Source organism: Nyctereutes procyonoides, unplaced genomic scaffold (assembly GCF_905146905.1).
Source record: "Nyctereutes procyonoides isolate TBG_1078 unplaced genomic scaffold, NYPRO_anot_genome, whole genome shotgun sequence".
Classification (NCBI taxonomy): domain Eukaryota; kingdom Metazoa; phylum Chordata; class Mammalia; order Carnivora; family Canidae; genus Nyctereutes; species Nyctereutes procyonoides.
In genome coordinates this window covers 1110676-1127652 of record NW_026575133.1, presented here as the reverse complement: position 1 = coordinate 1127652, position 16977 = coordinate 1110676, and the positions used below count along the sequence as shown (strand labels likewise).

Genomic DNA, 16977 nt, shown 5'->3' with positions numbered 1-16977 from the left:
CTTCTCTCGGGTACTATTTACCCCCCTCACCATACATTTTCAGGGTCTCTTCTTTCTTGTTCTATTCTTGTTTTGCGTGATATACTACCACTTCCAATTTCCGGTCTTTTGTCATGACCCTGCAATTTTTTTTGAGAGTCTGCTCTGCATTAACCAATGTCCAGATGAAATCTTTATATGTGTGTATAGTACTAATGAATAAAATCAAGTCAACAATGCCAGTCAAGACTTTTGCTGTTATTTTTCTGAAAAAATAATTTGATGAGACGGTCTTATAACAAACATTTATTTGGTAAAGTATTTTATAGAAATAGACCCTAAAATCAAACAATTTCTTATTTAAACAAGAGAAAGCATAATCCCAATCTTTCCCCCCATCAAAGCCTACTCCATAACTGAAGTACCCCAAACCCATGAACTGTATTGCTAAAAAGGGGGAAAAAGACATTAAACTTCCACAGGAAGACTGTATAAATCTGGCAGTGGTTAAGTACAAATCAGCCTGTACCCAAGAATATTATTGAGCCTGAAAAATTAACGGAAAACCTAAAGTTACTTTGAATACTTCTCTGTTCTTAATAAGGCTCATAAAATTACTATGTATTAATTATGCAATGGAACTAGTTTAATTATGTAAACTGATACAATCAAAAAAGTAAAGTGGATAATCTGGATTTTAAAACCAATACAGGTAAATCACTAGATGTAACCAAGAACTTTAAACTTTAAAAAGACAGTCTTTAGCTCCAATTTAAAACAAACATTCAGGACTGGAATCCTCAGAATTTTCTAGTATCTTGAATATCCCCATCTTCTCTTTAATCGGTCCTGAGGCATTCATTTGATCTAAGAAAAAAATATATAAACAAATATTTATTTTTTAAAAAGTATAAGAACCCAAAAAGGTATCTTAAAAGAGATGTCCAATATGTTGTCATGAGAAGAGTCTGTCCACAATTTAAAAACCCACAGAAATGTGGGGCACTTTATTCCTTAATCATTTATAGTCAACATAGCAAAAGTGAGAAAGTGTACTCTTATTACAATGAGAACTGACCTCTAAGGAACAAACATCAGTTTGCCAATCAAAATCACTTCTGCTGAATTTAAGATACACGAGTATAGAGCACCAATTCGAAATTGCATTTTCGGATATTTAAAAAAAAATAAAAAGCCCAATCATGGTTAGTTTAAAAGCTGAGAGGCAAGATACCATGAAAATTATCTTCATACACATCCCCCCCGGCTAATATGTGGTCTTTTACATTTTTTAAAAAAAGATTTTATTTTAAAAAAAAAATTTTATTTATTTATTCATGAGAGACCTCGAGAAAGAGTCAGAGACATAGGCAGAGAGGGAGAAGCAAACTTCCTGTGGGGAGCCCAATGTGGCACTCAATCCCAGGACCCCGGGGGATCATGCCCTGAGCTGAAAGCAAACACTCAGCCACTGAGCCACCCAGGCATCCCGCTCTTTTACATTTTTGTGAATGATAGATATGGAGTCAAATCTCTACTGATTTTGAACGGCATTACTCCAATTTCTTTGGCTGTTGAAACATCTTTGTATGTTCACAGGCCACTTCTTTCCTGGTAACTGCTCAAGTTGTCCATTTTTTCTTGCTTTTAGTTATCTGTATGTAATAAATACTTCCTGCCCGTTATGTGTTGCAGATATTTCTGTGGTTTGTCTCTAATCTCTGTTTATGATATCATCTGCTTTTATACAAGTCTTTAAAGTAATAAAATCTATTGATTTAATTTAATTTTGTACCTTAATTCTTTCCCTGAGACGCCTGGGTGGCTCCCAGCATGAAGCCTGCTTCTCCCTCTGCCTTTATCTCTGCCTCTCATGAATAAAGGAAAAAAATCTTAAAATAAAATTAAAAAAAAAATTCTTTTCCTGTTCTAAAATCATACATATAGGGGGATCCCCTGGGTGGCTCAGAGGTTTGGTGCCTGCCTTCGGCCCAGGGCGTGATCCTGGAGGCCCGAGATCATGTCCCACACTGGGCTCCCTGCGTGGGGCCCGCTTCTCCCTCTACCTGTGTTTCTGACTCTCTCTCCCTGTGTCTCTCATGAATGAATAAATAAAATCTTTAAAAAATAATAAAATAAAATCATACATATATATGCCTATTTTTAAAAAGTTTCGCTTTTAATATTTAGGTTTTGACCAGTTAGATTAATCTATGTAGAATTTGTTGAGTATGAGGTCTCTCAGATGTTGATTAGATGTCCTTATATCATGCATTTGAATAATAGGAATTCCCTCTCTCTAGTCTGAATTGCCATTTCTGTCATTTACTGATTTTCCATTCAAGTTTGGTTGACTTTCTGGATTCACCAAACCACTGGTCCACTTATCCTATCATATGCTAATTCTGGTCTTGATTACTATGACCTTTATTTATTTCAAGATTTTATTAATTTATTCATGAGAGACAGAGACAGAGAGAGGCAAGGATAGGCAGAGGGAGAAGCAGGCTCCATGCAGGGAGCCCGATGTGGGACTTGATCCCGGGACTCTGGGATCATGTCCTGAGCCAAAGGCAGATGCTCAACCACTGAGCCACCCAGGTGTCCTTTTTTTTTTTTTTTTTTAAAGATTTTATATAGGAGCCTGCTTCTCCCTCTGCCTGTATCGCTGCCTCTCTCTCTCATGAATAAATAAAATCTTAAAAAAAAAATTTATATATATATTTTAAATTTTATCTTAATACATGGTATGGAATATTTTGTTGTTCTTCAAAATTGTCCTGGCTCTTTGGCCTTTACTAATCTTCCATATAAAAATTTTGAAAACTGCCTGTCATAGTTCTTTAAAGAGACATATTGGGGCTTTATTTTTTTTTTAAGATTTTATTTATTTATTCATTAGAGACACAGAGAGAGAGAGAGAGAGGCAGAAACACAGGCAGAGGGAGAGGCAGGCTCCAATGCAAGGAGCCTGACACGGGACTCGATCCGGGACCCCAGGACCATGCCCCGGGCTGAAGGCAGGTGCCAAACTGCTGAGTCACCCAGAGATCCCCTATTGGGGTTTTAATTAGAAAATCATATAAAGACTATTAAGTGAGGGAAGAATGACTTATCCTGTAACATGTACATATTTACCTATACTCATAATTCACCTCCATGAATATAGTTAAATCATGTACATTTATTCAGTCCTTCTAGGCTTCATAATTTTGCCCATAATTTAGCTAAAAGAAGCTATTGGAATCATCTTATTTTCTTTCCTTTCCTTTTTTTTTTTTTTAAATATTCTATCAATCAATCAATCAGACACACACAGAAAGAGGCAGAGACATAGGCAGAGGGAAAAGCAGGCTCCTCATGCGAAGCCTGAAGCAGGGCTTGATCCTAGGACCCCAGGACCACAACCTGAGCCAAAGGCAGACACTCAACCACTGAGCCACCCAGGTGCCCCTGAAACATCGGATTTTCAAAATAATTATTGCTGATACACATACTATTAATTATTAGCAACCTTCTCAACTTCTATTTTAAAAATGTCTAAATTCCCTAACTTTCTATGGAGATGATTATATTATCTGCAAATACTACACTAAAACCAATTACTACTCCCCTACCTATTTTATTTTATACCATTAGTTAGGACTTCCTTGTAAATTATACAATGTTGTGTACTGTACAGTGGGAATGAGAGCTGTTATCCTTGATTGCTCTTGATTTTAGGAATTTACTGGATGAATGCATTTTACCAGATTAACAACATTCTTCTCCCTATCTTTTTTTTAAAAGATATTTATTTATTTATTCATGAGAGAGAGAGAGAGAGAAAGAGAGAGAGAGAGAGAGAGAGAGGCACAAAGACATAGGCAGAGGAAGAAGCAGGCCCCATGCAGGGAGCCTGATGTGGAACCAGATCCCGGGTCTCCAGGATCACGCCCTGGGCTGAAGGCAGAGCTAAACCACTGAACCACCCAGGCTGCCCATTATTCTCCATATCTAATTTAAGAAAAATGGAGGTGAAAGATTTAAATTTTTGTATAATCTCTATACCTAATGCAGGGTTTGAACCTACACCCCAAGATCAAGAGTTGCACACTTCACAGACTAAGCCAGCTAGGCACCCCTATATGGCTGATTTTTATTTGATAATATATTTAAGATTTGGCCATAGGACTCATCTTCCTCTTATTTTTTCATGAATATTTGAAAACTAAAGAAAACATGCAAAGAATTCAAAATAGCTAAAACTTATTTTGAGAAAGAACAAAATTGGATTCACTCTTCAGTTTCAATATTGACCACAAAGCTATAATCAAGACAGTGTGCTAGTGGCATAGGACTGACAAACAGATGAAGGGGCCAGAATTGAGAGTGCAGAAATAAACCTGAAGATTTATGATCAATTGACTTATAATAACAGTGTCAAGGCAATTCGATAGGGAAAGAATAGTCTTTTCAACATAATGGTGCAACATGCACAAGAAATTTAAACTTTTACCTCATACTCTACAGAAACATTAACTCAAATCCAAGAACTAAAACTGTAATTCTTCAAAGAAAACACCATGACCTTCACCAAAGATTACTTACACATGACATCAAAATCATTAGTAACAAAAAAAGATCAACTAGACTTTATCAAAATTAAACATTTTTGACCTTCAAAAGACACTAATTAAGAAAAGTGCAAGACAAGGGGTGCCTGGCTGGCTCAGTAGGTAGAGCACGTGACTCTTGATCTCAGGGTCATAGGTTTGAGAACTACACTGGGTGCAGAATATAGGGGGAAAAAAACAAAACAAAAAAACACGTATTGGATAAAGGATTTACATCTAGAATATATAAAGAATTTTTTCAACTCAATGATAAGAAGACAGAGTACAATTTTAAGAAGAGGTATTTGAAGTACAATTTTAAGAAGAGGCATTTGAAACAAAGTTGAAGACAGCATGAAACTAAACTCAGTAATGTGCTCATAAATGTTTAATAATCCACTTCCCTGATGCCCTGCCCACCAAAAGGCCCTGATTTGTAGTTTTTTTCCTATCTCCATGGTATTAAATATCCCTACCATCATCAATACCAAGCTACCACCATAACAGTGCTGAACTAGGGTTCGGAAAAGATACGCAGCAGTACACCATTATTTAGTATTTCTACTCTATAGATACAATACACACAATCAAGAGCATAGATATTAGTACTGTTATAAACTAATTAGGAAATGATGAGTTTAAAATATTTAGTATATTTTAGTTTATTTTAGTTTTAGTATATTTTAGTTTTCAAGATAATTTATGGTTACCATTGTAGGCATCAACTCATTATTCTAAAGATTGATAAATAAAAGAAACAATTTATCCTGTACAGAGTAACCAAAGAGTTGATAGGGAAAAATTCTTAATATAATTTTAGCTAATAAAGGAGTAACTAAACAGAAAGTCACCATTTTGCAATCCTTAAGGAAATAATGGTTCTAAAAAAATCATCATCAGTGGTTACTAAAACCATCAGGTTAAATAGAACACAGAACTTTATAATAAGATCAGCCTGAATCGGCTGGCTAATCTTAGCTCACTAAAAAGGAGAAACTCAGATATATGTGCCTCCTGGGAGGATTTAAACTATGACAACAGCTCCTTTGTCTTGGCTGCTAAAATAGCATCCATGGGGATCCCTAGGTGGCTCTACGGTTTAGTGCTTGCCTTCGGCTCAGGGCGTGGTCCTGGAGAACCGGGATTGAGTCCTGCATCAGGCTCCCAGCATGGAGCCTGCTTCCCTCTCTGCCTGTGTCTCTGCCTCTCTCTCTCTCACGAATAAATAAAATCTTAAAATAAAATAAAATAAAATAAAATAAAATAAAATAAAATAAAATAAAATAGCATCCAGACTATGGAAGACCTGGAAATGTCAGGATGTGAACCACAACCAAAATGACAAGTACCAACAGCACCCAGAAGGCCAAGGTAATGCTGGTAGCATCAACGCAGGATCAACTTCAACAAACATCACCCAGGTTACTTTGGGAAAGCTGGTATGGTGCATTACCACTTAAAGAGGAGTCAGAGCTTCTGCACATCTGCCAACCTTTATCAGTGAGCAGACACTGGCAAATAAATGCAGGAAAAACAAGACTGAAACTGATTCTACCACTGACAAAATGCAATCAAATCACAAAGTTCTGCAGAAGGGAAAGCTCCCAAATCAGCCTGTCATCACAGAAGGTTAAATTCTTTAGCAGAAGAGCTGAGAAGATTAATAGTGGTGGTAGTGGTGGGGGATGTCCTGGTAGCTTGAAGCCAAATGGAAGGAGACTCATTTTACTCTAACAAGTGGGCAGCCCCTGTGGCGCAGCGGTTTAGCGCCACCTGCAGCCCGACGTGTGATCCTGGAGACCCGGAATTGAGTCCCATGTCAGGCTCCCTGCATGGAGCCTGCTTTCCCTCTGCCTTTGTCTCTGACTCTCTCTCTCTCATGAATGAATAAATAAAATCTAAATAAATAAATAAATGCTAACAAGTGCTTTTCTCAAAGAGAGAAAGAACAAAGTATTCCTAAGAAATGGAACCTGGATCTAAGCTTGTACAGCTATGATAAAAATAAAATAAAATAAAATACAGCCAAGCTGTACACTTTTCAGAAAATAAGTAGACAGAGGAACAAATCAAAGAACAATACAAAAGGGGTAAACAAAAAAAACCCAGCCAATTCCAGAATGTAGGTCATTATATAAAACAAACAATTCAGTTTTTGTCAATGACATGGTAAAAGTGAGGAAGGTGTTACAGAAGAAAAGAGAGTCAACAGTGAAATCTGGATCCTGAATTTAAAGATTTGAGACCACTGGGGAAATCTTGACATGGCCTAGGTAGATGATATCAAAGGTACTTAGTGTCAGTTTTCTTAAATGTAATAACGTAATTACGACATAGTGACCATGTTTAAAGACATGTTCTCAGTAAAAGATGCCTGAAAGAGTAAAATCTCATAATTTAAAGATTCTGACAAAATTTTCACAATGAAAAAAAAAATATAGACTAGTGGCTGAATGAATTACATATAAGAGTATAGTATTACTATTCTCTCTTCTTACATGTCTGTTTCAGTTTCTGTTAAAGAAAATAAAAGCATGATACTTGCCAATGAGATCACTTCGATCTAGCAACAACTCCAGATCTTTATCACTAATGACCTTCTCTCTTGATCCCTTCACTTCCCTGTAAGGAAACAAAATATTCAAGTCCTTATGATAAATCAAAACTGAATTACATTTTTCTCAAGTTAAAAAAAAGCTTACCTTTCATAATCTCTAGATTTTAATAATTCCATTAATTCCTTAGGGTCTAAGAAATTCTTAGATTGATTTAATCCAGACTGACCACCTTTGAAATGATCTAGAAAAAATTTTCAAGAAATTGAAAACACTGAAAATTATTTTTAAAGCCAAAATATACATTACAAACCAGTAAAGAATGGCTTATGTTAAAAACAACAAGCAAAGTCAAGTGTTAATAAGGAAGAAAAGCAACCACAACTCTCATACTCTGCTGGTACAAGTATAAAATGGTATGTATGCCCACTTGGGGAAAAGTTTAGCAATTTCCTATAGGTAAACATACACTCATTCAAAGACCAAGAACAAAGGCATATGTCCATACACTTGAGCAAACAAGAGCACCTTACTCATAAAAAACAAAATCTAGAAAACAATTTAAACATTAATAAAGAAAGGATAAACTATTAACTTCTAATACACACAACAACAAATCTTAAAATATTATGAACAAAACTAGCTCCATACATACAAATGAATTCACATATGAGATTAGGAAAACTTCTCTATGTGGCAGAAACTGAAACAGTGATTGCCTTTTACTGAGAGACAAGGGAACATGGAAAATGATGCACAAGGAAATGCTTTGGATGAACCAAAGCTTTGTTACCTTGATCTGGAGGATAGTTACAAGTGTATACATTTGTCAAAATCCATCAATCTGTACACTTACCATCAGTATTTTACTCTATGTATATTACCTCAACAAAGTCAGTACTTAAAAAATTCCTTTCAAATTGTTTTTTGATATAAATTTTTCAAAATGCTGAAAACGGAATTGGGAAAAGAAAACTAGACATACATTTTACTGAATTTAAATTATACTCCATAAAGAAAATTTATTTCATCACTAAAATTTCTAAATAAACACAGGTGAAAAAATTTTAATTTGCACAAAATCTTATTAGAAAAGTTCTTTTTTCCTCCAGTGTAAATTCCAAGTACAATCTGAATGTTCAGTCAAGTTAAATTGAAGATTTCTAAAAGCTAACCCACATTTCCTTCACTCATATGAGACAAAGTATTTAAGTAGAAAGCAGGTAGAAAAGTAGTAGAAAACAAACTGATAGTGATTTTCAACATTATCATGTTCCTATTTCTCTAGGCTTCACAACTTATAGATGTTTTCAACTTTTGTTAAGGTAGCCATAGAGCCAATTTCTCCAAACAGAATTTTATATTACACAAATAAAGGTAGAATTTTTCTAAAGAATCTTAGGGAACAAAATATAAAACACCAATGCCTTACTTACTCTACTTCCCCTACTTCTCAGAATCTTTTCTAGTTTATAAACACTGTATTTGTGCCTGGGTGACTCCGTCGGTTAAGTATTGCTCTTGATTTCAGCCTAGGTCATGATCTCAGGGTTGTGAGACTAAGGCTTGCACTGGGTGGGGTCCATGCTGGGCATGGAGCCTGCTTGAGATTTTCTCTCTCCCTCCTTGTCTATCCCCGCAACTCTCTCTCCCCATCTTCAAAAACAAAAACACACTATTTAAAAAATACTAGGTTTAAAATGATGAAAAGAATGTTCTAGAGCCAAATATTTTTTGAAAAAGTGAGTTCAACCAAGTAAATACATTTTGTTTTTAATAGCGCTACTTCAATGTATTTTTAGTATTTAATATATTGGACTTGTAAGAAGTGGCTTGAAGTCTTCGTAAAGTCTTTTGGCAGGTAATCTCTTATCAAGAATAAGCATTAACATCATGCCAAATCCCCAGGACAGAGGTTAAGATATAGCACTTTGAAAATGTCCTGGAGTTTTCTCTGCCCCCTCTGCTCCTTACCTAGACACTACCATTAGTTTTTTCTTCATTTCTGTTTTTAGTCACACAAACCTAGTATAGGTCTTTACAGCTGTAAATTCCCCACTATTTATTTTTTTTAAGTAGACTTCAGGCCCAGCATGGAGCCAAATATGGGACTTTAACTCACGACCCTAAGATCAAGACCTGAGCTGAGATCGAGAGTCAGATGCTGACCTAACTGAGCGACCTCTTCACTAACTCTTTAAATCCTACACTAAGTTGTGCCAATTTCTATTACAAGAAAATAACAGTAATGAAATCTCACAATATACAACAGACAACTGAAATAAGAAAAGTACTACAAAGTATTATTTACTTTTGTGGATGATCAACTTTTCCAGTTTTCTTTTAGCAGCTGCTCTTTCCACAATTTTCTGATCAATAGTATTTGCTGTGACAAGACGATATACAACAACTGGCTTTGTCTGACCAATTCTATGACATCTATCCTGGGCCTGAAGATCCGACTGAGGATTCTTAAAGTGATAGAGAAAAATAATATTTAATAATATTTAACAGTTTATTTATTATTATCTTAAAGATTTTATTTATTCATGAGAGACAGAGAGAGAGGCAGAAACCTACAAAGAGGGAGAAGCAGGCTCCATGCAGGGAGCCTGATGCGGCACTTGATCCCAGGACTCCAGAAGCATGCCCTGAGTCAAAGGCAGGTGTTCAACCGCTGAGCCACCCAGGGGTCCCAATATTTAACAGTTTAACATTAAAGTTATTTAAACTCCTACTAAATGGGTAAAGCAAATGCATGATCCAATCGAATCTTTTAAAGTCTCCTAACTCATTTTAGATTTCTAGAATGGTTCCAATGATAAAATATGTTCAAGTCTTTACATACAGGGCACTTGGTAATGATTTGTCTTAAGATGGGATACCCTTTCAAAACAGATAAACAAAACTGCAAAGCATACAATGAAAGATAATAGATAAAACTGCAAAATGCACATTGAAAGATAAAAAGTTCAGAATGGAAATATAACAGTATATTGCCATACTTCCAACTTACCCAATCACTATCATAAATGATAACTGTATCTGCTGCAGTCAAATTAATGCCCAGGCCACCAGCTCGTGTACTCACTAAGAAGATAAATACATCTGGATCTGTGTTGAAGCTGTGCATCTAAAAGCAGAGAAAAAAAAAAAAAAAGTAAAGAATAACCAGCATTCTTCAAACTAAGTATGAATTCTTCAGTATCTACAGCACGTTCAATATGGAGTAAATAAATACTGAAAAACCCAGAAGTCATGAAAGTTGAAAAAGACTAATTTGCTGAAAAAAAGAAAGTTATCAGACTCCCCTCCCATGAAATTAAAAAAAAAAAATCGCTAAGCATACCTACTGCCCAGGTTAAGACAGTAAACCGGGGAAGCACTCTAATCAATTTGATCTTTAGAGGGCCTTGAGACTGGGTAACTCAGCCCAGTCACACAGATACATAATGCCTATGTGACTAACATTCAATGGAAACCCTGCACACCAAGGCTCAATGAGCTTCTCTGGCTTACTTCACATGTGTAGTTACAAACTGCTGCTGGGAGAATTAAATGCTGCCTATGCGACCTCACTGAAAACTCACATCTAGTTTCTCCTAGACTTCACCCTATGTGAGTGGACTTTTTGCTGATTTTTTTTTAAAGATCATTTATTTATTTATTCATGAAAGACAGAGAGGCAGAGACACAGGCAGAGGGAGAAGCAGGCTCTGTGCAGGGAGGCCGATGTGGGACTTGATCCCAGGACTCCAGAACCACATCCTAGGCTGAAGGTGGCGCTAAACCATTGAGCCACCCAAGCTGCCCCTTTTTGCTGATTTTAACCTGTATCCTTTCACACTCTAATAAATCATAGCAATGAGCATTAGAAATAAAAACAGAACTAACGCTAACCAAAAGAACCAAAGAGGAAAATTATTTTGTTATAACAATTAAAAGGTGTATCTACTGGAGACTGAATCAATCATTCAGATCTAGCAAATAATTAGCTTATAAACATCTTTTGCTTAGGTTAATTTCATTTGTTTTCCAAGCCCCTCTTTTATTAAGGACATTTTTGTTGGGGCACTAGTGTGGCCTAGTTGGTCAAGTGTCTACTGGACGCTCAGGTCATGATCTCTGACCCTGGGGTGGAGCCTCACAACTGGCTCCCTGCAGAGGGAGCCTGATACTTATCCACCCCTCTGCGGCTCCCCCTGCTTATGTTCTCTTTCACTCTAATAAATAAATAAATAAATTCTTAAAAAGGGGGGGGGAGGGGCAGCCCGGGTGGCTTGGTGATTTGGCGCCGCCTTAGGCCCAGGGCAGGATCCTGGAGACCTGGGATCGAGTCACACATCAGTCTCCTTGCATGGGACCTGCTTCTCCCTCTGCCTATGTTTCTGCCTCTTTGGGTCTCTCATGAATATAAATAAATAAATAAATAAATAAATAAATAAATAAATAAATAAATAAATAAATAAATAAAAAATAAAAAAGATATTTTTGTTAAAAAAGAAAACTCACACATCACAAGGGAAGTTTAAGGAATAATATTTAATAATACTTTTTTTTTTTTTAAAGCCTAGGTCATCTTTTCTTAAGGACCGAACAACAACAAAAACCCCAAGTGGTTTCCCAGGAGATGGGGTAGGTAGGTAGGTTGCCTGAGAGAACTTTCTGAGCTGATGTTAAGTTGTTGTACCTTGATAGGAGTTTGGGTCACACATAAATACATTCATTAAAACTCAGAAAATAAACACTTTCCTTTATTCACCTCAGGATATGTAAAATTTACCCCAAAAGACAAAATATGCTGAAATAGAAGTATCATCTATAATTTATTTTGAAATATCCCCCAAAAGATAAAATGTTAAGTAGATACAGAAATGGACTGATTCTTGATCACATGTATGTGACAAAAAAGGAATAGGATAAGCTAACAGCAGGTTCTCAGTGGATTTACAGGTGGTTCCTGTAAAATTCTTCAACTGCTATAGAATTTAAATTTCTAGTGAAATGTTGGAGTAGAGGGAAGAGCCAAACTCAGGAGAAAAAAGATCCGGTTATCTCAATATCCTTACAGTTACAGTGGTAGTGAAGTAGGATATTAAGTCAAGTTGGACCAGAAAATATACATATAATTTAAGAAACATTAAGGCTTACTAAATAAAAATGCTTATATTTTTGACCCTGCTAATTTGAGGGTCTACTCTGAACATTACATTAGAAATCAAGACAGTTACAAAAAAGAATTTGGTACGTATGATGTAAGCACTCTTACATTTTTTTCTCTCTCTGAATAAGACATGGATCCATCAAGCCTGCTAAAGTTGAAATTTCTGAAGTGGCAATAATCCATCAAAATGTCCAACATTCTTGTCATTTGTGAAAAAAGCAGCACCTGAAATTTAAATATATCATAGTATCTGTATCAATTAATAAGAGGTAATTAAACAACCAAAAATCCAATCAAAAGTACCACCTTGTGACCTCTGGCTTTTAGTTCTGGCAGCATTCGATCCAAAATTAAGAATTTCCCAGAATTTGTTACCAATTCTTCATCAATCTTAAAAGCAGGCAAAGAAGAACAGAAAAATCAGTCACAATAATTACTAGTAATCTTTTATCAAAATAAAATCCAGGTAAATAGTTCATTTTCAATGACAAGTCCCCATTAAACTTTAAATTAAAAAAAAAAAAAATTTGAGGGACGCCTGCCTGGGTGGCTCAGCAGTTTAGCGTCTGCCTTTGACTCAGGGTGTGATCCCGGGGTTCTAGGATCAAGTCCCACACATCAGGCTTCCTGCATGCAGCCTGCTTCTCCCTTTGCCTGTGTCTCTGCCTCTCTTTCCGTGTTTCACGAATAAATAAATAAAATCTTAAAGAAAAATTGACATTATTTGATCTTTTTAAATCAGAAGATAGTTCTTTCTCAAGGAAAGACACACTCTAGGGATCCCTGGGTGGCGCAGCGGTTTGGCGCCTGCCTTTGGCCCAGGGCGCGATCTTGGAGACCCGGGATCGAATCCCATATCGGGCTCCCGGTGCATGGAGCCTGCTTCTCCCTCTGCCTGTGTCTCTGCCTGCCTTTCTCTCTCTCTCTCTGTGACTATCATAAATAAATAAAAAATTAAAAAAAATTAAAAAAAAAAAAAAAAGGAAAGACACACTCTAGAATTTAAAATTGAGGGCACCTGGACAGCTCAATCGGTTAAGCACCCAACTCTTGATTTCAGTTCAGGTCATGATCTCAGAATCATGAGATCAAAGATCAAGCCCCACATGGGGCTCCACACTGAGCATGGAGGCAGCTTAAGATTCTCTCTCCCTCTGCCCCTCTCCTGTTTACACACACATACTCTCTCAAAAAAATAAATGACTTCACAAAAATGGAAATCAAATTAAGTCCCCCCTTGATTTATCCTCCCTGCTCCTCTCCCAAATGCTTTATTTTTTTAAAAAATTTTATTTGGGCCACGTGGGTGGCTCAGTGGTGGAGTGTCTGCCTTCGCTCAGGTCGTGATCCCAGGGTCCTAGGATCAAGTCCCACATCAGGCTCCTCATAGGGAGTGTGCTTCTCCCTCTGCCTCTCATGAATAAATAAATAAAATCTAAAAAATAAAAAGATTTTATTTATTTATTTGAGAGAGAGAGAGAACATGAGTGGGGGCAGAGGAGCAGAGAGAGAAGAGGAAGACTCCTCACTGAGCAGAGAGCCTGGCACTGGGCTCAATCCCAGGACGCCATGATCAGGACCTGAGCCAAAGGCAGATGCCTCACCAACTGAGCCACCCAGGTGCCCCTGAAAGGCTATTTTATAATAGGAGAACTGTAAGTTTAAACTTACTGCACAGATGTCGAAGTTTATTCTTTTTTTAAATATTTATTAACTTATTTGAGGTGAGGGAGAAAGGGAGGGTGGTAAAGAGAGAGACGAAGAATGAATTACAGAAATCAGAACAGTACACTATTAAATGGTATTCACCTTAAACTCCTGTGTGACTGGGTCTATAGGGTATTCAATCAAATATGGATGATTACAACACTTACGAAGGAGCATCATTATATTCTGCAGTTTCAGATTAACTTCAGATTCCACAGGGATATTTGTTTCCACAACAGCTCTACCAAAAACATAATCGATGAATGTGAGAAAGACAAAAAGGATCAGTTTAAAGAATACTTAAATTTATTTCAAACTCACACCTTTCTCGGTCTACTTCTGGCTGCATTTGACTGATCAATTTTTCCAATTCATTAGGGAAATCATCTATTTTGCTGTAATTTATTGACTTTCTGGCTCGCCGTCTTGGTCGTCCAGTGGGACTTAGCTCAACGGTTTCTTTCTAAAAGTGAATTTAAAAAGGAATGTATGTTTAAGAAGCTATACCCTTAAATTCTAAACATCTACAAAGCGGGTTGTAATTTCTTTGATGTGCAAATGTTTTTAGACATAAGGAAAAAAATAATTGTCTTTCATCATCAAGTTTAGTGATTTCCAAAGGCACAAAATCAAGAATCTATAAATTTTGGCCAAGTGCAAATGTCATGTGAAGTCGAATTATTTTAATGCTTACGACAGTTATCAGAGAATTAGAGTAAATGCTTTCATATATCCGCAGAAAAAATTAAGGATGATGTAACTGTTTTGAACTTATATAAAGAAATTTAATAACTTAGGGCTAAATTAAGGGACTCCACATATTTGCGTTAGAGAGTATTTCTTTGGCTTTAACACTGCAATGAAATTCCTCATATTAAGTAACAATTATAAAGTTCTAGTAGCTAAAAAGACATATCCTCCCTTTAATTATAATAAAAATTGGGGAAGAGAATTTAATAGTTGTACAAAACAGAAATGTATAGAGACACTAATGTTTTGAAAAGAAATAGGTTCATGGCATACAGTAAAAAATCTAGACATTTAAACATAATTTAAAGGTCTTCTAGGGCAGCCCCAGTGGCTCAGCGGTTTACCGCCACCTTCGGTCCAGGTTGTGATCCTGGAGACCCGGAATCGAGTCCCACGTCAGGCTCCTTGCATGGAGCCTGCTTCTCCCTCTGCCTGTGTCTCTGCCTCTCTCTCTCTGTGTGTCTCTCATGAATAAATAAAATCTTAAAAAAATAAAATAAAGGTCTTCTAAACTTTAGTTTTAAGATAATCATATTCCACTTTAATCTTTTACAATATGGTGGGTGACTAAAGAAGGTTGTTCTTTCAAATAAGGTATTCTATTAAATTTTTTGGAGATGAATCACTTCCTATAAAGGGATTATGTACGTGGAGGGGAGACTGGTCTAGCTGAGAAAACTCTTAGTATATACTATGTGCTTGTTCAAATATATTTCCAAGTCCATCCCCAAAAAGCATGATCAGGGTTAATCTAGGACACAATAACAAATTTTAACAAACATTCCAGATAAAGCAATTAATAAATTAATTAATAAAGCAATTAATGCATGAGCCATCAACTGAATTTTAGTAGGATCACAGAATTACTAGGTGACAATTTTTGTTATTCAACTTATGCTTTATATGCTAGTTAGAACTAGTTACCCTCTACAAGTCCTAAAAAGAGGTGATAAGCACTAAGATTAAAATCAACCATGAAATTTCCAATGCCAACTGTTATTTATAGTTTATTTCAAATCTACACTCTACCTCACTGCATCCAAACATGTTTGCAATTGTACGGTTCACAATGGCCGTATAAAAGATCTCTTGTTTCTTTGAAAGTGGTGCATAAACAACTACTTCTCGTTTAGGAGGAACTTCAAGAGCAACATCAGATTTTAGTCTTCTCAGTAAGAAAGGTGTTAGAATCTAAAATTTAAACATAAATAAAATGTGAATGTTAAGCATTCTTATGCTTTCAGGGAATACTCTCTCCACATACCTCTTTGTCCCTTCTCTTTTTTCCTTTATAAATACTATTAAGTTTTGAAAGGAGAGATAAAATATCTTCTTGAAATTTCTTCAGACCAGACCACATGACAAACTCATAGTTTTTTTATCCAAAACATTTCAAAATATACCAAGTTTTCAGAAACTCTAATATATCTTGAATATTTGAAAAAGTAGAAAGATGACATTAATGCCTCTTAGGATTAAAGTTACAACCCACAGCATTTAAAGTGAGGTTTTGGACTAGTAGAAAACTAACACACCAGGATGTCTGGATGACTCAGCAGTTGAGTGCCTGCCTTCGAATCAGGGCGTGATCCTGGTGTCCCGGGATCAGGTCCTGCATCGGGTTCCCTACATGGAGCCTGCTTCTCTGCCTCTCTCTCTGTGTGTGGGTCTCTTATGAATAAGTAAAATCTTTAAAAAACAAACAAACAAAAAACCTAACACATATGGATTTGTTAATGTAGAAATGGATGTAGAAATGAGTTTCCTGGGATCCCTGGGTGGCGCAGTGGTTTAGCGCCTGCCTTTGGCCCAGGGCACGATCCTGGTGACCCGGGATCGAATCCCACGTTGGGCTCCCGGTGCATGGAGCCTGCTTCTCCCTCTGCCTGTGTCTCTGCCCCTCTCTCTCATTCTATGTGACTATCATAAATAAATAAAAATTAAAAAAATAAAAAATAAATAAAAAGAAATGAGTTTCCTTCCAGGGGTTCTTAAACTTCAGGGGCGCCTGGGTAGCTCAACTGCTTAAGCATCCGACTTCGATTTTAGCTCAGATCTTCATCTCAGGGTCTTGAGTTCAAGCCCCATGTTGGGCTCCAAAATACAACAAACTAGAAGTTCTAAAACTTCAAGCTTAAAATTACTTTTATTCATCTTACTGTTGTGTGAGGACATGTAATTTTCACATTTATAAACACAGAAACAAGAGTTAACTTTTAATTGTATA

The 16977-nt window shown here is 36.4% G+C and overlaps 1 protein-coding gene across 1 annotated transcript in view; it reads right to left on the bottom strand.

Moving 5' to 3' along the window:
- Positions 1 to 270: 270 nt before the first annotated feature.
- HELLS (helicase, lymphoid specific) overlaps positions 271 to 16977 on the bottom strand; it is a 43677-nt gene continuing 26970 nt past the window's right edge. Inside the window, exons 13-22 of the mRNA XM_055300252.1 lie at positions 15780 to 15941; positions 14324 to 14463; positions 14103 to 14241; positions 12600 to 12683; positions 12399 to 12518; positions 10146 to 10262; positions 9441 to 9600; positions 7277 to 7373; positions 7120 to 7196; positions 271 to 846 (exon numbers count right to left, since the gene is read on the bottom strand). Of these exons, the coding sequence (XP_055156227.1) occupies positions 752 to 846; positions 7120 to 7196; positions 7277 to 7373; positions 9441 to 9600; positions 10146 to 10262; positions 12399 to 12518; positions 12600 to 12683; positions 14103 to 14241; positions 14324 to 14463; positions 15780 to 15941 (1191 nt within the window). The 3' untranslated portion in view covers positions 271 to 751. The remainder of the gene's footprint in view (positions 847 to 7119; positions 7197 to 7276; positions 7374 to 9440; positions 9601 to 10145; positions 10263 to 12398; positions 12519 to 12599; positions 12684 to 14102; positions 14242 to 14323; positions 14464 to 15779; positions 15942 to 16977) is intronic.